The 24,141-nt window shown below is 49.5% G+C and overlaps 1 protein-coding gene across 2 annotated transcripts in view; it reads right to left on the bottom strand.

The window, feature by feature from the left end:
* Window positions 1–1,602: 1,602 nt before the first annotated feature.
* The window catches only part of AP2B1 (adaptor related protein complex 2 subunit beta 1), an 81,782-nt gene continuing 59,243 nt past the window's right edge, over window positions 1,603–24,141 (bottom strand). For both annotated transcript variants that reach the window (XM_071574750.1, XM_071574751.1), the window contains 5 exons: window positions 22,812–22,941; window positions 14,335–14,419; window positions 13,535–13,621; window positions 5,211–5,365; window positions 1,603–3,797 (listed from right to left, as the gene is read on the bottom strand). In XM_071574750.1, the coding sequence (XP_071430851.1) occupies window positions 3,723–3,797; window positions 5,211–5,365; window positions 13,535–13,621; window positions 14,335–14,419; window positions 22,812–22,941 (532 nt within the window). In that variant the 3' untranslated portion in view covers window positions 1,603–3,722. The remainder of the gene's footprint in view (window positions 3,798–5,210; window positions 5,366–13,534; window positions 13,622–14,334; window positions 14,420–22,811; window positions 22,942–24,141) is intronic.

Here is a 24,141-nt window from a genome sequence, read left to right as displayed (position 1 = left end):
TTTATGTGTGAAACTTAATATACGAGGGAGGGGGGAGGGGAGTGGGGCTGGATCCCGGCACGTTCCCACTGGCTGGGAGGTTTATCCCAGCCTCAGCGACAGGACTCTGATGCAAACCTAAAATCATCCATTCAAGAGCTCTCGTATCCTGGCACGCAGGTGGCAGCAGGGGACAGGCAGAGCTGATGGCTCGGGGGGCTGCAGTCAGCCCCCGCCTCAGCCACAGTCTCTAAAACCATCACTTGAGTCCCTGCCTCTTCCACACCTCATCATGGGCTCAGGGACCTGTTGTCACCTGGTGGTGGCCCTTAGCAGATGCACTGGGATGAGGTAGGATGTGTACAGGACCAGCAGGGGTTTCGGGAAGCCCACCCAGCACCGTGGGGCTGGCCCCAGCTGCAGCCAGAGCAGCCAGGAGCAATGGGAGCTTCCCGTCCCTGGGAACAATCCACCCCTGGGAACTCAGGGGAGCACCACCCGTGTCCCCTGAGCTCGCAGCACCAGGGGCTGACAGTGCTAATGAAGCAATCCCAGCTCCCAAGGTACAGCACAGCCTGGGGCTGGTGTATCCCTGTTTACATGTCATGAGTGTGGCTGCACGACCAGAGCATCAGGAAAGACCCATTTCTCCATGAGGAGCCCCTGGCAGAACAGGGAGGGAGAGAGAAACCTTTCCCTGTGCCACGGGACATGAGGGGGTCAGCAGCTGGCAGGGCAGAGCCCTGAGCATCTCACAGCAGCTTCTGTTCCTGTTAGGCCAAATCCTGCTCCAGGCTCATCACCAGCACCATGGCAGGAGGTGACCCACAGTGGGGAATGCTGATCCCATCCCAGGCACACCAGGGATGCATGAAGGGACACAACAACAAGATGAGTGACCCAAACCAGCCTGTCACTGTTGTTACTAAGCTCATACACCTACTTCTAACATGAAAACATCCCAGTGCAGAGCAAAGGGGTTGATAAGGTATCTGCCCTTCACAGAGGGTGCTAATTCCCAAATCTTCAAGTGCTGTGAAGCCAAGGCTGGGCAGGGGTGAGGGAAAGAGTTGCTCTGCTCCAGAGCAATCCCTCCCAAACCTGCTACTTCTTTTGTTGCATTTCTGCCCACTTTGAGGACTGAGTGTGGGGCTGCCTGAGCTCGACTCTGGCCCAGGGCAGTTCTTTTGCAGCCCAACCCACTCTGCCTGAGACAGGGCCAGTGATGGCAAAGCCCTCTGGAAAACAACAGCACCAGTGCAAACTGATCCAAATGCATCACCAACCCAGGATTTTATTGTTTCACCGCAGGGAAAACAGGTCACAGCCCACCTGGGGGCCCAAAAGGGCTAACTGAGTACATCCACCTTCTGCTCCTCGTCTGAGACTGTCCCTGCTGTCCTTTGAGAGGAGAGAGCAGCACAGACTGAGGATACTTGCTGCCTCCTCACCCTGCAAGCCCCCAATCTGGGGTGGAAAAAGAAGACAAAAGGCTCCTGGTGAGCCAACAGTCTCCTTCCCATCAAATCCAGCCTCCAGTCCTACTGCTCCCCTTGGGCACAGCCACCGTGAGGGGAAGCAGCTCCTCTCCCCAGCCCCACAGAGCCACACGCAGCCACAGCATCGTGGAAATGTGTTTATTGACACGGAGGGCAAGCCTGAAGAGCAACACAACGACGCGGCCAACACCGGAGTGAGCAGGGGCAGAGCAGCAGGAGGGGAGGGGAGAACCAACTGGGACCCCGGCTCTGCCCTGCTGGGAAGAAATCCGGCAAGGGAAAGGGGTGCTCAGCATCCCCTCCCCACATCAAAGCTACTCTCCTCCCTGCCCCGACACAGCATCGCACTCAGTGCCACTGGTGCTTCCTTAATTGCTCTGTTAATGATTTTTGCAGTGTACCCGCAGGGCTTGGAGCAAATCACCTCCCAGCACATGCTCAAGGGCTGGGTTGCTCCAGCTCTGCCCCACTTCTTCCCCAGCCAGGACACAGGGGTTACTACACAGGGACACCACTCTCCTCAGGTCCTGCAGCTCCTGGGCCCTGCTGGAGTCTCTCCCAGAGCACTGTGACCTTTTCCCAGCACTGGTTTCTTGGCTGCAGACAGTGCCAAAGCCCTGATGAACGATCTCCCACCGTAAAACACTTACTGACTTTGAAAGTGGCATCTAAAAGGACAACATGGGGGTTGCTACACGCAAAAGCTTTGTTAGGAGGGGAGGAGATGGTGTCCAAGCATGCTGGGGAGGGCAAAGCTGTTCTGGAGAAGGGCTTGGATTAAGCAGGTCAAGCTATGGATGGAGCAGGGACATGCAAGAGGCTTTGCTTTCACTGCTGTTGCTGCAGCACTTAGTGGTTGCAAAGGGGTGAGTCCACAGTCATGGACAGGAAGGGAAGCAGTCCTGCCCTAGGGACAGATCAGAAAAGAGGGGACAGGCCATGGAGCTGCTCTGGGCAGGGCCTGAGAGCAGGAACCTGGCTGGCCCTTGTCACTGTGCCTCTGGGCACAAAGAGCTGAGCTGCAAATGGGAGAAATGCTCCCTGATCTGCTCAGGCAGGCAGGGAGAGAACACCTCAGAGCCCAAACCATCTCCCATCACGCCACAGCCTGGCTTTTGGGGACAGCATGGGGAACAGGGAGAGCCTCTCTGCTCCCCTGGCACCCCAGGACACTGCCAGCAGTGGCTCCTCTCCACCAGGGCACAGCTGGCACCCACAGCCCCGTCAGGGAAGTGGCACTGCCACAGCTGGGGGCACCGTGAGCCTCAGGGATTGCCAGGGCCAGCACAGCCTCAGGTGAAGGGGGCACAGCTCAGGGGGTGGCTGAGAGGGCAGTTCAGCCACAGCAGGCACGGAAAGAACAGGAAAAGAGGGGCTGCAGAGGGGTGAGGATGCAGAGACCACACCTGGAGCTCTGGCACGAGCCTTTTGCTCTAAGAACAGGCTGGGTTCCTTCATTTCATCCACTGCTGTCCTGTTACCAATCTAGGACTGCAGCTCCTCCCCACGCAAAAGCAGCCTCACTCCTCAAATCAGCAGCTAATGAGCCAGGGAGATGGCTGGAGTGAAAACACCATCAAAGCAGAGCCGAGGCTGCCAGCCCAAGTGTATAAAAACCCCTCTTTAGGGCTCCACCTGCCTCCTTAGACAGAAGGGATGGCTCTGTTCCTGGTTCCCCGAGGCTGTGCTCACCCTGCTAGAGCCCGAGGTCCCTGCAGGGCTCCCAATACTTCCTTGGAATCACCTTTCCTTTAAGCCAATTACAATAGAAAAACTAAAAAAAAATGTATAAATATATAAAATGAAGTGCAGTGTTATGTTTTTGACACTTTTGCCTTGTTTTAATGAGCGGACGTGTGGGTTTTGTTGGTGGGTTTTTTTCTCCCAATGAGTGGAATTTTACAAAATCCAAACTACACCTAAAGCTATTTAGAAAACACTGAACATTGGCACAAAATGGAGAAGCCCACGAGAACGGATGAGCGAGGGGGACACGGGAGTAGTCGAAGCAGTGGTTACAAACTCCATAGATGCTAAAAATACCAAAGGGGTTTGTTCCCTATCATCGTTAGCACGTGGATACTAATTGCTACCTTGTTAATCAGTGCCTTTGACTGCAATCCTACACATGAATACAGCTGCTTCCCCTTACGAGTGCTTTTCCCCGCGCTAGCGGTGAAGGAGGACTTGGGGACCCCTTTTTCCCCCCTCCTTCTGCAGGGTGAGGCACAGGCTGATCTCCTGTTAGTTTTTCAAGATGGCATCGTAGGCCTGGTAGATGTACTGGGACACTTCTGGAGCTCGGCATTTCAGGGAGAGCTGTGGAGAGGAGAGCAGAGGTTAGTGGTGCTGCAAAGGGAGGCAGGAGCTTTCCAGCACATCCTCAAGGCAACCAGAGAGGTCTGACCAACAGCATGGGCTGCACAGACATGGACATGATGGCAACAGTCATAGAATCAATAATAGAATCATAGAATCAATTGGGCTGGAAAAGACCTCTGAGATCATCAAGTCCAACCCCTGGTCCAACTCCAGTCCCTTTACCAGATCATGGCACTCAGTGCCATGGCCAAGCTCAGTTGAAAAACCTCCAGGATGGGGAATCCACCCTCCCTCTGGGCAGCCCATTCCAATCCCTGAGCACTCTCTCTGCAAAGATTTTTTTTCTGATCTCCAGTTTCAATTTCCCCTGGCAGAGCTTGAGCCCATCGTGCCCCCTTGTCCTATTGCTGAGTGCCTGGGAGAAGAGACCAACCCCCACCTGGCCAGAACTTCCTTTCAGGTCGTTACAGACACAGTCACACAGAATATTCCTCCCAGGTACTGCTTCCTTCATCACCAACCCCAAACTGCCTCTACAGAGCTTGCTGCAAAAGCAGGAGGAGGCACACAAATGCAAACTCCCACTGTGGGGTTCCCAAATTCTTTACCAAATGCAGGGGCCCCAGCAGCTGTGAAGGAAGAGGACATGGCCCCAAACTGAGACAAGAGACCTGCTGCAAATCACAGCACTAAACCCAAGGGCTTGTGCTGATCTGCTGCTCAGTCCTGACGGACACAAACTTGGCTGTCACCCCTCTCTAAAGCAAAGATCAGGCTGAGACCAGGCTTGCAGCATCAATCCTTGTGTAAACACTTTAAATCACCTTCCAACACTCGCTTTCACCCTGCAGGTCCCCAGACCAGGCGTTTTTTTCTGGAAGCTCCTGGCACAGCTTCCAATGGGAGATAAATCCTCTAATACCAGGACACTCAGACACACAGGTCCTCAGAAGGGAGCAGAGTCAAAGAAGAGCTGCAGGGGTGCACGAGGCAGGACAGGGAGCACCTTCCCAACAGCCCCAGGCTGATGCAGCACAAGGCCAAAGAGCCTCTGCCATCCAGACAGCCAGTCCCTGCTGAGGGGCATAAATCACCCCCTGTCTGAGAGGTGGAAGGGCATCCTGGCAATGCTTTCTCACTAACATCTCTTGGCTTTATCTCTGGGTAACCTTGGCAAGTAACTGCTCGTGGCTGAGCAGGCACTGTGCCAGCTCCCTGGTTAAACAGCAGTGTAATTCTGTTGTTTCTCATTTTTTTCCTCAGGTCAGAGGGTGTTCCTAACCCCCAGTCAGATTAGCAGGGTCTCTCCCAAAACAAGTTAGGCAGAGCAAGGGGAAGCTGCTCTGCATGTGAGGTGGGTGAGCAGGATCCCAGCCTGCCCCACGTGCCCTCCATGGTCCGACACCTCACCGTGTAGTTGGGGTTCCCCGGCTGAATGCGAAGCTCAGCCAAGATCCAGATGCCATTGGTGAGTTTCAGAGACTGGTAGAGCATGTCCTGGCCCTCCACATTCCTCTTGGCAATGGTGTAGACATTGTTGTTCTGCAGTTTGCTGGAGACAGTGTCTTCAGAGAGAAGGAAGGAAAAAACACATCTGTTAATTCAGATTCATCATCTGAGGAGACAGGAGAGCCCAGAGGAGCATTCCCAGGATTCAAGTGCACAAGGAAATGCTGACTTCTTCCCTGGGGACAGCAGCAGACATGACATAAGGAGAAAAAATCCTGATTTGCCTCATGGACCCCCCTCATTTCTTTCAGGCTGTGATCCCTTGTTAAGTATTTGCCCATTTTATAAGGTTTTCACTAACTGCTCTGGGCCATTCAGGACTTACTGCCTTTATCAAGGTGAGAATATTGAGGCAGCTCAGAGGGCAAGAACACTCCGTTTTATCCATAACCCCAATCAGCTGCAGGCAGGCTAACCTGGAGGCAGCCAAAAGTCAGAACAGGAGGGTGGAGAAGAACAAAGATCACAGCCCCAGGCTGGCCCAGGTTCTGAGGTCTTGTCCCAACCCTGACAACTCCCTCCTCCTTCCCTCACACGCAGACACTTCTGGCCAAATGAATGTCCTACAAGGCAGTAAAAATTCCTTCCTTTATTTTAAAGGAATTGCTTAAAAGGGTAAAAGCCCACAGACATGTCTCTAGACAGCATGGGGATGTGACACAGCTTTAGCACAGAGCCTGACCTCAGCCCTCACAGACCTTGTGTGACTTCACCTGCAGATCTGTATGGATGACATCAGGACACACATTATTTCTACAGGACCTTTTAAGGAAACCAGAACAGAGGCAAATATGCAGAACACAAAGACTGAAACCAGCAACCTCTGGATGTCTTTTCTCAACACAGAGCAGAGCAAACCTCAGTCTTTGAATGCCAGCAAAGGGGCATACCCCGACTTTGGGAGGAAGGCTCAGGGAGGAAGACACCACACCTGATAAGCATCATTGTCAAATTCTCATTCCTGGTGCCCACCAGGGGAAACTTAACTCCCTGCTGGGGCAAATGGAACACATTGTCTATGCTGGGCCATTATCAGCAGGGTGGGCATTTTTGACAAAAAACAAGGGAAAGAAACAGCCTTCAACCTCTGAAAGGCCAGAGACTGGAAATGTCGGACACACCTCAAGGAGCACAGGGAGCAGCAGAGCAGCAAAGAAGCAGCCCAAGTGACTGTGCAGCTCTAAATCATCTCTGCACCCACAAACACTGAGATTCACCAGCTCCAGATTTGAGAAAGGACACAAGTCTGTGCTGTCATGTGGGGGGACTAGAGAGGGGACAGCAGAGTCTGCTCATGCACCAGGGAATGGTGGAAGGAGCAAAGAAAAGAGCCCCAGAGATCCATATCCTGATGCAGACACTGTCTCTCCCCAGGGCAGGGCTGATAACCAGAGCAGTGCAGCAGCTCCACAGGCAGCCTGGGCCCCTCACTGAACCCCTTTGCTCCCCAGCCTTCAGAGCAGCCACATGCAGGTCGAGGACAGTTCAGGCATCCAGCTACCCAGACACACTCAGATTTAGGTTTCCTCTCTTCCCCAGTTACTATGGAAACTGGCAGATATAAGTAACTAATGAGATCTTTTGCTTAAAACCCCTCATTCCCTGTCTCCTCCTCCCACCCATACTCCTCCTCTACACAACAAACTCATCCAGACTGGGGAAATAGGCAATGCAGAGCAGTCCCCACACAGAGTGTGGCTGGGAGAGGCATCACCCACCGGGAATGGAGCCCAAATTCCCCTCTCCTCATGCCCCCAGCCAGCAAGAGCAGCCTCCAGGGCTTTGTGAAGGCACAGTGTCCAGCACAAGGACCAGCTCAGAGGGCACATCCTTGTCTGAGAGGGACACTGGGATTTTGTTTGCCCAATTTTAACAGGCTGTGGTTAAACCTTACCCCCTCTGGGTGTGTATCCTGAAGGTGGAACTACTGGCAAGGATTTTCTCCAGCAACCATTCCACTGCCACAGCAGTCTCCCCTCTGCTGGGGGATGCTGTCAGAGCAAGGGCATTCCCTGGGGAGCAGGGGTGCAGGACTGGCAGCACAGCTGCAAGTGAGAAGCTGCAATTTTGGCAGCTGTGAGGCTGCTACCCCATCCCAGGTGTGATGGCAGAGGAGGGGAGATGTTTTCTGAGAGCACAGCAGGTGAGATGGGGCTGCAGAGCAGCAGCTCTTATTCCAAAACCTTCCTGTGATGGCTCCTCTTGCAATTTAAACATCCACAGTCTCTGCTGAGGGGCAGATTTCCAAGCAGGAGCATCCTTGTAAGGGGTAACAGGGAGGGAAAGTGAGTAAGGGCAACTCCTAGGAAAGCCTGTTTTCTGCTTCCCTGTCTGACCTCAGTTACCCTCTGAAGAAAGCAAAAAGCCCAACCAAAACATGCCCTGCCTCAGCCAGACACCCTGAGCAATGTGAGCAGGCTGGAGCTGGTGCTTGGCCTGCCCAGCTCCTCCTGCTCCCATTCCCAGCACAGAGCTGGGGACTGGGCAGAGCTGATCCCCTCTCCCTCCAGGTAGCAGCTCCCACCCCTCCTGTGCTGTGGAGTATCAGGAATTTGGATTTTGGAGATCATCAGAGTTGCTAAGCAACAGTGCCAGGCTGTGCCTGGCTGAAGGCAGGACCGCTAATGCCATGTGACAGCACTGCCTTTAAAAAAATAATAAACCCAGGCAGATCTTGCTGGGAGCAGAGAGCTGAGCACAGCCAGAGCACAGCACCCACCAGGGCCCCAGAGAGGCAGGAGGAGGGCTGAGTGACTCTGGGCTCTGGTGACTCTGCAAACCAGAGGCCTTTGGCACAGTCCACACCTGACCTTGTGCAGCAACTTCCCACAAGGTTTTTTCTCTTGGCTCAAGGCTTGTTCTCACAACCTTCTTGAAGCACAGTGTAAGGACACAAGGGAGATCTGCCCACCACCAAGGCCAGGGAGACTTCTGACATCAGCCCATCTTTCAGGGTGGGTTTTTTGGTTTCTTTCTTTTTCTTTCTAAACAGCATTCTTTGCCTCAGTCCAACAACTAAATAGAAACAGAGGCACACACAGGAGAACAGCAGGACAACGTCTCCTCCCCTGCAGTGGGATCCAGTGCTTTTTAACAGCACTTTCCTTATGGCTAAAGCAAAGGACATGCTTAAATATTCCATCCATCAGCCTAAGAACTTCACTTCTGAACTCAAACAGCCAAGATGACCAACTGGCAACCCCGGGGTATTCACAAAGGACATGCACAACTCAGAGACAACACCGACAATATACCTTGCCTGAACTTGGTGGCATTCTGCAACACACATTAGATATCCAAAAGTAAAATTTAATGACTGTATTTTATGCTGTGGTAGCTGAGAACATCCCCCATGCCATTTCCAGCCCCACCTGAATGGTTCTGAGCATCCAGCCAAGAGCTGCATTCAAGCACCAAGCGCAGACTCTGATGCTGTGGGGAGGCACTTTGGGCAATATTAAGACAGTACATTCATTTTCAAGACATGCAATATGCACTAGTGCTGTACTTCATTAAACTATCAGGTACAAGATTTGCACACACAGGAAAAACCCAACATACCAGGGAAGCTTGTGTATGATTGTCCCCCAGGTTATTTTATCAAAAAATCCAATTTCTCTTTGTTCTGGCATTAGCAAATTACTCAGGGGAGAAAAACAAAGTGACCACTGCATACCAATAAAGCCACTTTCAACTCCAGACACAAAAGCTGCTGTTTCACACCAAATTGTGGACAAGTAATAAGCAAGTAAAACAAAAACTCCTACAACTGCTGAACAGCACAGTAAGTAATTGCCTCCCATTTAATGGCACTCAATCTTCATATGCAAGTCAGCTTGTCCTCTTTCACTCTGTGGGTTTGGGGAAGCAGAATTTTAAAAAAAGAAAAATATTTAGCTAACCTAATTTGCATATCTTAATGTAGCCATCCTTTAAAATACAGTCAAACTTACATACTGAAAAAACAGAGTAAACAAGTCAAATTGAGATTTAGTGCAGACTCAGTTAGAGGGGAAGCCTGAACTGGTCTATATTACACCAACAGTACCCAGATTATCAGAGCTATAAGAGACTAGGAAACTATTTTCATGCATTATAGTCTTGTATTTTCATTAACATCCCCCCAATCAATTAATTTAGCACTGGATTAATAAAAGGTAAGAATGCTGGGCTATAACCATGACCTTGTGTTTCCATCATTTCTGAATGAGGTTTTCTTTATGGAACTATCCCAGCCTCTTCCTAAGAGGCAGATGGATAAAACAGCTCTAATGAATTTAAGATGTGCAGCACATCCTGAGAACACCTTGGCCCCATGACAGAGCTCCAGCCCTCAGAACAGCCTCAGGCCAGTCCCAGCCCTCACCTCTGGGAACCAGAGCCCCAAACCCAGAATTAAGCACCCATCCCTCACTGAGTCACTGGCAACAGCAGGAATACCTTCAAAGGTCCAGGATTTGCTTATTTTGGAAACTAAGATGCTGGAGACAAGGATTAGAGTAAAAAACTCTGACCACTTAAGGATCCCTGCTCCTCATCCCACAGCCTGGACCTTATCCTTGGCTTCAGCTTGCTGTGCTCTGGGCTTCCTGCAGCAGCCAAGATTTTCTGCTTGTTCTGTGCACTGTTTTGGGGTGAGCTGCCAGGGGCAGGAGCTTTTTCTGCCACCCCTGTTCAAGCCATCAAAGCATGAATTAATCCTGTTTAGTTTGTCTTGTGGGCACAGGATGGGTCTTTCACCTGCAAAGAAAGGCCTGGGAGCACAGACTCCCACAGAAGCACCTCCACTGGCTGACTGTGTTTATCTCCTTTTTATTTGAGGGAAGAGAAGCAATAACCTGAGGAAAAGTCTGCAGTTTGCACAGGAGGTGCTGTAAGTTGACTGTTGCGCAGTGACAGACAGCTCTGGATGCACAAGAGACTCACAAGCTGCTTTTTCTGTCAGATAAAAATCCCAGCCCCTCAAAAATCCCTGTTCCAAGCCTGTCTCAGTTTGGTTTAGAGAGAAAGAAATTAAAATTTCAGTTTCTTCACTGAAGAACAGCAGCATCCTGAGTGTCCACACAGAATCATAGAATCTGGAAAAGACCTCCAAGATCATCAAGCCCAACCCTTGGTCCAGCTCCAGACCCTTTACCAGATCATGGCACTCAGTGCCACGGCCAAGCTCAGTTGAAAAACCTCCAGGGATGGGGAATCCACCCCCTCTCTGGGCAGCCCATTCCAATGCCTGAGCACTCTCTCTGCAAAGAATTTTTTCCTGATCTCCAACTTCAATTTCCCCTGGCAGAGCTTGAGCCCATCGTGCCCCCTTGTCCTATTGCTGAGTGCCTGGGAGAAGAGACCAACCCCCACCTGGCCAGAACTTCCCTTCAGGCAGTTCCAGACAGTGCTGAGGTCACCTCTGAGCCTCCTCTTCTTCAGCCCCACTTCTCACATGGTGCAGAAACAGTGCAGATGGGAACACTCAGGAGAGCAAACAGCCCCTGCCCAGCAGCCCAGCTCAGCACCCTCTGCTCCATCCAAATCCTGCTGCAGTGAGTGGCTCCAAGTGGCTGCTGGAGCTGCTTCAGGGCACACCAGCTGGGAGCAGAGGTATTTTTAGCTCACAGCTGAATTCACATCACGGGGCTGGAATGGGTGAGACCAAAGCATGAATGGCATGGTGAGTCCCAGAGCTCGCCACCCAGTGGGTGGGCCCAGGCTTGGCATGAATTAACTGCTCCTGGGCATGAATTACTGCTCTGAGAGGATGTGAGGAGGGAGAACGACTCACACCTCTGTGGAGCCAGCGGTGCTCACACGCCCTTCCCTGTGCTGAAGGGTTGCACAAACACAGCCTCTCCTCAGGTTTGGTGAGGAGCTGCTGAGATCTGCAGAGGGTTTTAGGCATTGCACAGCTTATTCTGTGCACTGACATGGGCTGCACGTGGTGGTGTGTCATGAGTGAACAACAGGAGCACTGAAATCCCGAATCGAGAGCTTTATTCCACTTGGGCATCTCCTACAGGACAGCCTCTGGAACATGGACCAATCTTTCCTCTGCAAGGACCAAGTTTCTAAAGGTTTTACACCCAGAGTTGCTCTTCTTGGAAGAAAGGAGGTGTTCTTTCTATGATTTTCACTAGATTTAAACGATCAAGACTGTGAATCTTGAAACATTATCACTCTATTGTGGCACAGGCCAGACACAACCTTGCCCTGCAGTAAACTAGTACCAAGATGGATTCAACTGTTGTCAGAGCTCATCCAGCTTACTCTGCCTTTGCCATGGAGAGCATCAGCTTTCCATGCCGTGAGCAGCCTCTGTCCCTGAGGATGGTGGAAGCCCAGCCCTCCACGGGTTTTGGGATCTGGCTGATCCTCAGACAGGCAAGGCTTGATGCTCTTAGGATGGTCTGAATGAGAGGAGGGTATTGCTTAGGTGCAAATTAAGGTGAACAGACTGAGTCAGGGTAAGTAAAATCCAAGGGACTAAGCCAAGCACACAAGATTTCCCTGGCTTTCCCTCCTGCAAGCTCCTGGCCTGCTCTGTGCCCAAGCCCAGGTGGTCAAGGCCGGCAGAGTTGCAAGAGGGAGGAGGTGCCGGCAGCGGAAATCCGGGAACAGAACCCTCGGCGGATGGAAGTGTTTGGAATGTGTTTGTGAGCCATGACCCACTTTCTGCCGTACACAAGCCAAGCAGGCTGGCAGCTCCTGCCCACCCCCGAGCATCCCGGGGGATGGATCACACCCGGAGGAAGAGGCTCTCTGGCCACGGCTCTGCCCGCCCCAGCCTGGCAGTGGCTGCAGATCCCACTGCCGAGAAACCACCCGGCATTCCCAGCCTCTCCCTGCCAGCTGGGAACACATTCTGCTCTGAGTGTCCCCAGCTCAGGGAGGCCTGGACAGGCAGACCCTCCTGGAATGGGGAGCATTCTGTCACTCCATGTTTTATAACATTTTCTTCTGGAGGGAGGAGGGGGACAGGCCAGGCTGCAGGATCTCCAGGGCTCATCTTCCCAGCCATGCTCCCTGCTCACTCTCCTTCCCAGCCCACATCCTCTGCTAGCCAACACCAAACAGGAGAAGCTTCCAGCATTTCTGATTGCAGATAACAAGCCCTAGATGCAGCCAGGACATGGCCAGGCCAGAAGGCACCACCAGCAGCAGCTCTGCAGTGCAGGGGGAGAGGCGATGCCAAGCTCAGCTGGGAGCAGAGGGAGGGCTGGGGGAGGCACAGAGGTTGTTCTCATTTGAAACCCCACAGTGAAATCAAGTCATAAGGTCCAACAGCTGCTATTTTTTTCCTTCTCTTGTGTGCTCCATCTTTTATATTCCAAAATAGTAATAATTACGAGTACAAAGAGACCCATGGCTTCTGTCTGCAATTGAAGCACGAGGGTGTTCATTGTGTAATAGCAGACAAGAGAGAACAAAAAGGTTACAGGGTTGGTAATCAATAGGGACACTTCCTTCATCTGTGAAACACAGCAGCTTTTGGAAGAATCACCTGGCTCCTGTCCAGAACCTTCTGAACAGGAGCAAAGCTGCTACACTGGCCCCATTCCACTCTCTTACACTCTGCCATCCTTCAGCAGCAGTTAAGGTCATATGTACAAGTAGGATGCTCACAGAAGCAACTAGGTGGCTAAACAGACTGAATGGGACCAAGTTTGATCAAAAGGCATCAATATCTCAGCTAACAACAGCAGAGCAAAGCTCTGCTCACATGGTCCTCCACAGATATCATAACACCTTAGAGTCTATGTAGGGTTATTCTTCCCCAAGAGAAGGAAGAAAGGAGCTGCCAGAAGGTGAAGTGACTGGCCCAGGATGGTACAGTAGGTTAAAGTCAGGGCTGGAACACCCTGTGCAGGACTCACAGCAGCAGGACAGGGTTGCTGAACAGCCCCAACACCGTATTCAGCTCTATTTAAAGAGCAGCTTTGCAGGGAAGCAAAGTATAAAAGAGAAAACAACAATACAAGGCCCAGAATGAAAGGAAGAAACAGATCAGTAGAATCAAATATCTGGGATTTTAGATGTGCTTTTATGGGGACCCAGCTAAAGCTTTTGACTGAAACAAGCCCTGGGATGCCAGGTGGTTCTGTTCATAAGTCAAGGCTGCTCTGTTCAAAAGTGCAATTGCCATCTATTCATTAACCATAAGGTTATTTTAACAAGGTGGTATTAATAAGGTGATATTTAGTGCCCACACATCAAAGGTGAATTAAGCTACTCACCAGCATTCAGGTGACAGTCTTTAATCTGGAACTGAAGCTCATTTTCATTTGGAATATCCTTCCATGTTGCAAGGAAGACCTGGCGCTCTGGAAAGGAGAAAGACCATCAGCACTGTGGGATCCTCAGAGCACCACAGCATTAATTAATGCACCACAGAATGTTTCAAGGTAGACACACAAAAGAGCTTTGGGTCACTTTTTGCCCTGCTGTGGACAGATCCAGTATTTGCTCCTATAACAACCTCAGTCTTTCTGTAAAAGCAGCAAAGCTTTGATGGATTTTGGCCCTCCCAAAACAGAGACAGTCTTTAACACGTGAGCTGTTTACAAGCCAAGAACAGGCAGGATTTGACAAGAAGGAGCAAGATCCACACATTTAGGATCATGTTAGTGAAAGCTGCTTTTCAAGCAACTCCCCAGCCAATTCAAACAAAAATTTAATAAATGTGACTAGGAAAACATAAATTACAGTGAAAGTGGTATGGGGGCAAGTCTTAGACCCATTTAAGTGAATCAGACCCTCAAAAAACCCCAAATCAAAGCAAACAACCAAAAAATCAGCCTTGAAGAAAACAGATCCACCCCTTGTCTGGCAGAGAGGAGCAGAAGATGCAGGTTCTGGCAGCTCTCAGAGTCTGGAGGACAACAAGGGCAGCCACCAAGCCAGATCAGTTCAGGCACTGGCATGAAGGTCATGGCCAAGCACACACAGATCCCAGCCATGAGACAACTGCACCCAGCTGGGCAGTGCCAGCACAGCCTGGCTGAAGGAACATGACCACAGACCTAAAAGCACTCACCCATTTTGCCATCCTCGACAAAGAGCACATTGAGAGGAATGAGGCAGCTGAAGTAAAAGACATCAATGTTGTTTTTCACGGCCACCTGTCACAGAAGAAACAGGGAGGTTAAAGAGTCTCCATCAGCTGGAAACCCAAGGGGATCACAAGATTTCACACAGTCTCATCACCTTGAGTGCTCTCTCCGAGCAGAAGGCAGCTCTGAATGTGAGACCCCTGGAGGGATGTTCCTGAGCTGCTGGGTAGTTTCAGACAAGGACCAGTCCCAACCCTCTGCACTCACTCCATTTTCCCCAACAGCTGCTCAATCTTCTCCTGTGAGCCTTTCACCATTGCTGCTTCAGAGCCAATTGCACTGATGGGCTCACAGCAGCATCCTCACTCTTTCCTGCTCTTGTTCAGCCTCTCCTCTCTCCTTACACCTCTGAGGTACATCCCAACCTCCTGGTTGCACACACCTACTATTGAGTCTGTCCTATTGCACATCAGCTTCTTCACTGCCCCTCTTTGCCATCTCACTGTTGTAATTCCCCAGCTCCAAACCCCTGTGCATTCTTTATTTGCACCTTAATTTCCTTATTTTTACTTTCTTGATTAGTCCTGTCTCAGTCCACTTTCTAGAAAGCCTAAATGGTCCAGTGCCTGCCTCTGCCTTGCAATATCTCCCAAGCCTCCTGCCTTTACCTTAGTGAAAGCTACACAGGGAATACGTGCTGGTGTCAATTCCTGGAAGAAGAAAGCCCTGCTAGAGAGCAATCAGGGCAGGTAACAACAGATCACTTCACAAAAGACTTAATTCTCAGTGTCATTAAACTCTGCCAGCCAGGGAAATGCACTGGTTTGGCTTTATCACACACACTTGCCATGTTCCCCACTAATCTCTGCTAACACAGAGCAACCTGCAGCTCTCTCCAGCCTGAGAGCTGAATGGTACAAGCAGGAGCACACTGGAGGTCTGGGGAGTGCACTGTCATAATGTGGCACAGAAAAAGGCAGCTCTGGGCTTTATTTCCATGCCTCTCACACTCTCCTCATGTCAGCCCTCACAGTCAGAGCCTGTCAGGGGAGTGCAGCTCAGCAGACACCTGCCATTGCCTGCAATGAAGGGATATAAAGCCTGTAAGAAACACCAAGAGTTGAGGCTGTGTGGGGAATTTCAGGAGCCATCTGAGCTCCTCCTTCCTTTGAAAAACCCCAGAAGGAGTTCTCAGAGTTGTCACCCAGCTGAAACACAAACCAGACCATGCTAAATGCTGAGCCAGAAGAATACACTGGCTGCTGTAAAGATTCATGCCAAGACAAACTCCACTGACATTAATGACATATCCAAGTGTCCTGCTGAGAAAATCTGTTGCCACATGGTGGGAAGTTTAGAAAGACACCCCCAATGTCAGTAAAAACCAGCTGCAGATAGACAAGGGAGGTGAATTAACCAGAGAATTCAAACAGAAGTCAGCTGATCAGACATCCATGCAAGCCAGAGGACAAGTAAAAGGAGACCAAGCTCCCAAACAAACTCTTTTGGCAATTAGGAAGGTCCCAGAAGTGCAAAGAACTGCAGAAAAGTAGATGTGACAGTCTGTGGTGTTTCTACTTTCAGCCATCACTAAAGGTAGCAGTTTAAATTTAATTCCCACAGTGCAAACCAGCTTAAGAAGGGATTAATGCAAAGCCCACTGAAACCACATAAATGATGGTGCAACTGAGACAAACCCTGGAAATTGTCCTCAGTCACAGGGAACTCTTAATGTGCTTCAGTTGCTGGAGTCAAGCTCACGAGTTGGAGTGCTCAGTGTTGGAGCTGGAGGCACCAAAGCCAGAGGGGTAAAACCAGATTGGTGGGTGGACTTTGGTGATTCACCTCTGTAAAATGTGATGGAACACACTGGGTGAGCTGCCAAAAATGCACCTCCAAGTCTGGGAGGGGAGAGCTGGGGGAGGGACAGCAGAGTAGCCATTCCAGATGCTATGCTTGGATATAAGTCATGGAGATGAGCCAGAAGAGGGAAAATTTAGGCTAAATGTCTGGGAAAACCCATAGTGAGAATTATTAAGCAGCACAAAATTCCTCTGAGGAAGAGAGAAGCTCCAGCACTTGACTATTTAAAATCAGCCTTGACAATGCTCTCAATAAGAGGAAGTGTAGGAAAACAACAAAGCATAGCAGGGGACAATCCTGTGCGACCCAAGATCTTTTCCAGCTCTGATTTAACGATTAATTGCCTTGCCATGGAACAACAGAGATTACTGAGCTTTTGTAGCTAATTGTTGTTGCCATACAACAGCAGTTTCTTGCAAGAGGGGCTGGAAAGCAGAGCCTTCTCTCCAGTCATGGTTTGAGAGGCACACTCCAAATTAATATGCCAACCCTGTCCCTGCAGTTATAAGGATGCTATAAAAAGGTATCTGCTGACCTGCTTCTCAACTCTGCAGAAACATACTGAGTAAGCTGCTTTGGCTACACTCTGGAGAGCTACCCAATTAAGATGCTCTGAAGTGCAATTTCTTCCCAGTAAAGAAAAATCAAGCCACGTGCCAGCCTTCCTCCCAAACTGCATCACTGGGTTCAGAAATGACATCACGTGTCACCTTGCAAGTCTGTAATGATGCAGAAACCAGCTGTTACCAGGAACAGGAAGGGAAAAGGCCGTGGTCTCCTTAAACCCACAGCACTAGGACAAGGCTGGGGAGCTTTTCAGGACAAGCTTCCATAGTTCCAGCGCCCCATCCTTCCCACAAACAGCCAAGTACACCCTGTCAGCACTGTGGTCCACAAGATTTGGTCCATGGAAAGCCACCTGCAGGTACCTGGATGGGGAAAGCTGAGCCAAGGAAAAGCTAAGAAGCCCCATCAGTCAATAACAGCTTTCCAAGGTCATGGTTTGCTCCACATCAGGAGCAGCCAATGCCATATGACAGGGTACAAAACCAACCCCAGGCAGAAAGCAGATCCACAGCAGTGTCTGCAAGAACCTGAGCAGCTAATAACAATGACTTGCCAAAAAAATCCAGTGCTCCTCAGTTGGGAACTTTGTCCTGAGTGTCAATGACATTTGAAGTGATAGCAGTAGCTGAGAAGCCTCTCCGGGTTTGACATGCCTGAAAGGAACCTCTACTTGCATTCAGTAAATCCTCCAGTCCACACTAACTTTGCTCGTGGCTCTGCAGCTTTAACCTGTTGACCTGGACATGAACTATTAAACCTCTTGCTAGACCTTCAGCCTCAGACATTTCAGAGTTGAAACAGAAGTATTTTTAATAAAAATGGCTTTCTATCAGCAACCTTTTCAAGAGGAAAAAAAATATTAGTACCTTGTGAATTTAGTCAAGCAGCCTACAAAGCTCTGAGGGATAGAAGTCAAAAGGTGGCAGATTTTTGTGTGGTGCTTCACTGATGAAAAGGTGTGAGCCCACTAAAAACTGGCACAGGGTTTCAAATCACTTATGTCTGGTCCGTGATCTGACTAAAGGAAGCAGCACCTCTAGAAACAAACCCTGGAATGTATTTGCTTACCCTGTAGCACGAGCACCCTTCTGCTGAACTTCCTTGAAGTGCAGCTCTCTGAGAGCCAACACATGGCATTATTTTGGGGAAGAGGTACCTCACAGGAACAAGGTTCAGTTATTTTCTTCAACAGTGTAGGTTTCTGACGCTTTAAATCCCAGACTTGAGCACAAGAACTGACTTTCAAAGTCAAGTCTGAAAGCAACACAGATGCTTTCCATCAGCAGCAAGTACACAACATACCCACTTGGAATCCCATTAGCACCTACACTAAATTAAGGATTTACTTCAAGTTGGGTTTTGCTTTAGAGCCTGGTAACAGCCAAACTGTTAAGGTGAGAACGACTCTCCACCGCAGAGCCTTTTTTACCTCTGCCAGCACAAGGTCAGGGTTTGTTCTGTGACAGTCTGCTGCTCTGCCTGTCACATGTCCCCAGGGAATGTTGCTCCTTCACGTCACTGTGTGTGACAGGCAGGGTTCTTGGGATCCCAGGGGTGTTTGCAGCCACTGCCAGGAGGATGCTTTGCCTCCAGGCAGACCCTGGAGCCCGGGCTGGAGCCTGCACAGACAGCAGGGCTGGGTTACGTCAGTGGTCAGGGAACACGGAGTTACTGGGAGGGCTGCACTCTGCTGTGCCTTGCTGTACTTGGAGCTCAAAATGCACATTTTATCCAACGTGCTGGGCCATGTGGCAGACCTGCCCTTAACCAGCAAAGCAACAGCTGTTGCAGCCGAGTCAGGAACTGGCCGTGACCACCAAGCTGTGATCCAAGTCTCTCATTCAGGGAGTTCCCAGGAGGATTCTTTGCCGAGATAAGACTCTCAGGAGTACAGACTGTTAAAAAATAACTTAGGCAACAAATTCAAGAAAGCACCTTCCCCACCTACCCAGCCAAGGCTGTTCTGTGGTGGCTGGTCAGTGGTTTGGACACAGCTCACGCATGGGCAGGTATCGTGTTGTGTATCAAGCAGGCTCGGAAGGGTGAACATCTGCTGGCTGGACTGGCTGCTCACACAGATCCTCAGCCTTGTTTTCAGGGAGAGCTGAATGTGTGAAATCTGATCCCAAGTACTGAGTGCTCTGTCTGTGCCCTGAGATCCATTACCAGTTCTGATGAATGGGAGCTCCAGCAGCTCTGCACTGCCAGGAGCAGCACAGGTGATGAGTTACAGCAGAAGTGAGCGTGGAAGGAAGAGCATGATTAGTGCATTAGCAAGATCAATATTTTCCTCAATGGAGAAGCTGTACCTTCCTATGCCTTTACAAAAACACTTTGCCAAACTCACTGCAAGAAACAGAAGTGTTCTGCATCTCACACTGCTCAGCAGCAAGAAGAGGTTTGTGTGTCAGTGTCACTCTCCAGGGAGAAACGCAGCTGGGGGATCCTTCCCTTTTCACGCTCATCAGATCACTTTACAGGCATCTTGGAAAACTGAGGCTGTGCTGCTTTCAGTTGCATGCTCAGTAGCTGCATCAGACAGGGCTGGCAGGTGACAGCAGGTAATGCTGGGGGATGTGACACGCTGATGCTGAGCTTTGAATGTGGGTCCCCGGAGTGGCTCCAGCCTCAGGCAGACCTGCTACTGCCCCAGGAGTCCCTGCAGCTTGTTTTCCATTGTATTGTCTCCTGCAAGGGGTTGTCGTTTCACAGAAGAGATGATCCTGTTTGTGTCATGACAGGCCAGGCCTCAGCTCTTAAACTCTCTCAGATTGGCTCCACTTCACCCATTTCCAGAGTCAGGGGAGCAATTCTCATGTACCCAAATGTGTATTCCAATTTCACAGCATTTCATAGCCCTTCAAAGGCTGTTTATTAGGAGCAGTGGTTCACTTCAGCATAGAAAGGCTTTCATCACAGGCATTTACTAATTCCAAATTTGACCTGAAGTATCTGAAAAGAGTTACTATTCCTCACCAGTCAAATCCTTATTGCAGAACACAATTTCCTCTTTGATAGATGAGGGTGTCACACACACGGTGGCAAAGACACCTCACCCTGCCCACCTCTTCCACCAGGTATGACCCCAACAGCCCACAAATCACCAGAGGGGCATCACTGCTTTGATTATGAAAAGGCAACTACAGGACCCAAGCAAACCTGTACAACTTCCAGAGTCATCTCTGTGGCTGCCAAACACTCATGAAGGTCAACACAGTCTCTCAAGAACCTTTGGGCAAGAACCTGTCATTGTTTACAAGTGCCACGTTCTGCAGAGGCAGCTCTGGGCAGAGGAAACAGCACCCACAACTGCCAGGTGGCCTCCAAAATGCTGACAAGGCACTGCAAGAGTGACCCCCAGCAGAAGTCAGCAGCACACAAATAACTAAATCAGATTTTCTTCAGCAACAGCCACACTCCAAAGGCATCTGATAGCAGCTTTTTAGTCTGTAAGAAGTGAAAGAGATGAACAAGGGAGCAGGGATTGGAGTTTGTTCAGCCCTACAGTGCTCTAACTTTGGCTTTACCCTTTGAATCAATCTCTGCTTGACTGGGGGTTAAATCTGAGTCTACAGGTCAAGAAAATTATCATCACTAATTTGGGATGTGAGGGAGAAGCCTGGTGTTCAGATCACAAGATGCAAGGTCACTGGCAAACAGAAGACTTCAGTTATATTTTACCTAAGTGAGCCTCAGAAAATACTTCAATCTTCCTCACCTTCTTGCAAAAATGGGTTTCTTGTTACCTTGTCAAATATTTTAGTTTCTTTCCATGATTACAAATGTTACAATTAAATGAGCTGTATCAGGTGAAAGATTAGAAAGAGTAACAGAAATAACCTGAACAAGACCTGAATTCATTACTTCTGAAATAGTTGCCTAAGGAATGTACAACTAGTCTTTGAAGTTTCTAATTAACATGACAAAAAGTTGAAAGCTATCAGTTTGGTTACTTCAGGACTTATTTTTCTTGTTACTAAAACAAAAAACACCCACCAGAACAGGAGATGAACATAAGGGCCTCAGGTTCAAACCAGCCCTGCATCTGCTCCAATGTTCCCCAGCTCAGAAAAAAAGCATTAAGCAAATTCAACTTGATGAGTGTTTTGGTTCTTCAATGAATACAGGAACATTTGTATTCTCCACTCCTATATTATGCTATAAATTATTCCCTAAGTAGGTCACCAAAACGATTTCTGAATGTTTCAAGACAAATCCTCTCTACATGAACTCCCAAAACAAAACCAGAGCCTTGGCTGTCCAGGCAATGACAGATCTCCATCAAACCCACTGCTGTCAAAAAAGTAAGGGGAGTGCTCTTTTTAACTTGGCATCTGCTATTGTGATTCAACTCTTTGCAGAGAAATATACTATTACTCCATATGGCAGCTTCCCCAATTGTAAAAGGGCAGCCAACTTCTATGGCAATGAGAGCTTTAGCAAATTAGCAAACGAGTCTGGCACTAATGAATGCTCCACTGTCTCAATAGGAGGTGGCTGGAGGTTTCCTCCCATGTTTTCTCTTTGCTTTGTTCTAGCAGAAGATGCTACAAGAAACAAACTGTGTTCCCATTTCTTCAGAGATTTAATAACCCAAATACTTCACTTCCTTCTTGATCAAAGGAAGCAGCAACTCGAGACTGCCTTGTTGAGAGTCCCTGGTGTTATGGAGGCTGATGGGGACTGTCACCTGCTACAGACTCCCAAATTTCCTTTGGAGCAGGAGGCAGATTTTACCACAGCTGACCCACGTGCAGTGATGGGATCTCATCCTCATGACCTGGATGCAGAGGGGATCCAGCTTTTCCCGAGGCTGGAAGGGCCCTCTGTGGAAGACACGACATGTAATTCATTCAGTGTCTGCGCTCCCGTCGCACGATGCGCTCGGTGTGGGACTGCTCGTTTGAGTGCCAGAGAAGCTATTTCAAGCTGTTTGCCCAAAGACTCATCAATAAGTCATAAGCCCCAGAATGGAAGTCAAAAGAAGGGAAAAAACTACTTGTTCAGGCAGAATAAATAGTAACTTCCATTGCTTTCTCTTAATCTAAAAAGAGAATGAGCTGTTTCAAAACATTTCCCTCTGGGCTGCTGCGCTACAGGAACCCAACCTGGTTCCATCTCTTGGAGATTTGAGGTGAGAGATCTGTGTGCAACTTCCCTGCATCTTTGGGATACTGGGAAAATCATCCTGGAGGACCCAGTACCCAGAGCAGAGGCAGGAGTTGCTGACTCCTCTGCATGGCAGAGTGGGGAAGGGCCTCCTTGCAGGCAGAGCTGTCTGCCTGATGCCTTCCAGCCCACTGCCCCTGAGGCACGCCAGGATTGATGGAGACAGTCTGGTCCAAAGCAGAGGGGAACAACTCCCTGGATCTGTCCTGTCTTTATCAGATTGACAGCCCAATCTGATAAAGAGCCTCCTCTAGGGAATGCTGTCCCTGCCGTGCACCAACACCCTCATTAATGAAACATTAGCTGCTAACGTCATTTCTCCTCTGCCTTTCCTGGAACACATCATTTGCCTCAGATTAAACTATCTGGGACAGGGATATGCCAATGCCTTTGTAAAGCACTCTGGAACTTAAGAGCACTAGAGAAGTATTAATCACTCAGCAGTTGCCACATTTCCTGCAATTCCTTTAATTGTCTCAGTTCTCACTGACAGCTCTCACTGCCCGCTCCACCACAGGCACCTTCTCTGCCCAGACCTGCTCCAGTTCTGAAGTCCAACTAAACCTCATGCCCAGTTTACAGAACAGTGTTACTGGTACAAAGTTCTTAACCTATACAGATGCAAGTGTTGAGGTGTTTGAAAATTCACAAAAATTCCAGAGGTCTCTGTTTCAGTCCTTTTGTGACAGACTAGAAAAAGGAAGAGGACTGAGTTTTGGCCAGACCTGTTGCCCAAATCCATGAGGTCTGCCTGGTTACACATGGTATTTTGTGACAGTGTCTCACCACATTGTGTTGGGCCAACCAAACTGGGCTGAGCACCTGCTCATCTACCCCCTGCCCAGAATGAGACAACCCTTACCTGGAGGTTGTTCAGAGGCTCCATTTTCATGACTGGTCCCAGAGTATTGAGGGGCAGGGAGACATCAATACTTTGGTTTGGCATCAGAGGTGTGTGAATGGCCAGTGGGGTGCTTGGGATGACCCCAAAGCTGGGCAAGAGAAAAAGAGAGGTGATGAGAGCAGCACTGCATTGTCCAACATTATTCCCCGTCTGTCAAGCACAAGTGGCTCATCTTCCTACTACTCCTGAGCTGTTGCTACTCCAGGGAGGGAACAAAGCCCAAAGGAGCAGACACTCAAAGCAGGACAAAGTATGGGAAACTCATTCAGGTTGGTCTTGCTTACAACATGAACCAGGGGGCCAGCACCTGGGAACTCTCCCAGGACCTCAGGGCACTGGTCTGTGTGCTGAGCACCAGCCTGCCCAGCAAGGAACAGCACCTGGACTTGGTCTGGCCTCTTGGCTCTGTCTTACAGAGCTCCAGAGCACTGCAGGTAGTGTGTCACACCCTGCATGGCTGCTGTACCACTGGGAGCTGTGCAAGGAGGAAATGGAGCCAACACAGAGTAAATAAATAGCCAAGGAGGAACATGTGGTTTGTAACAGCACTGCAGAACAAATGAACCAAAGCAGCCAGTCCCAAATGGCAGTGCCTGGCTCAGCCACGTGGTTGGAGGCTCCTTCACTGGGGATGTATCCCATCAAAGCAATGCTTAGTTGACCGTTCAGTCCAAAAGAGACATTTAATTCCACCTCTACTTACTGTGGAGAAGGAGGAAAGCAGCTCACATTTAACCAGCAGCACTCCCCTAACCATGTACCTGCTGCTTTCCAAAAGCAGATGGAAGTGCAGATGTTTTGGTGTCCTCTCAGAAATGCCTTTCTCTCCAGCAGAACTCACATGAGCTCAGAGGTCATGGAGCATTTACAGGATATATAGTGTGTATTTTTGTTTTATTCACTAAAAACCTGATACTGACTCTGCACAGAGTCAGCCACATTTATGGGGTTTGTGGCTCCTTCAAAAACCAGTAAATGCCCCATTCTTGGTCCTCCCTCTAGGGAGCTGAAATAAGAATATTCTCAGTCAGGGCTTAGCCACATGATTTGCCTTCTTCAGCCATTTCACCTTGGAGGATACAAACTATTGTGCTTTCCCTAAGACTCAGAGGGAAACCAAAGTTGCAGTTTGTTACTGAGGGGCTGTGATATTACAGAACACTAGAGCTTTAGCTTTCTTTTATTTTTTTTAATGCTTTATCCCAAGACTGCAGTGAATGTGATTAGTGGCAGCAGGAGAGGGGGGGAAAGCAATAGAAACTTCTCAATCACAAACCTTAATATTTAA

This window comes from Pithys albifrons, chromosome 21 (assembly GCF_047495875.1).
Source record: "Pithys albifrons albifrons isolate INPA30051 chromosome 21, PitAlb_v1, whole genome shotgun sequence".
Classification (NCBI taxonomy): domain Eukaryota; kingdom Metazoa; phylum Chordata; class Aves; order Passeriformes; family Thamnophilidae; genus Pithys; species Pithys albifrons.
This window is presented reverse-complemented; position numbering and strand designations above follow the sequence as displayed.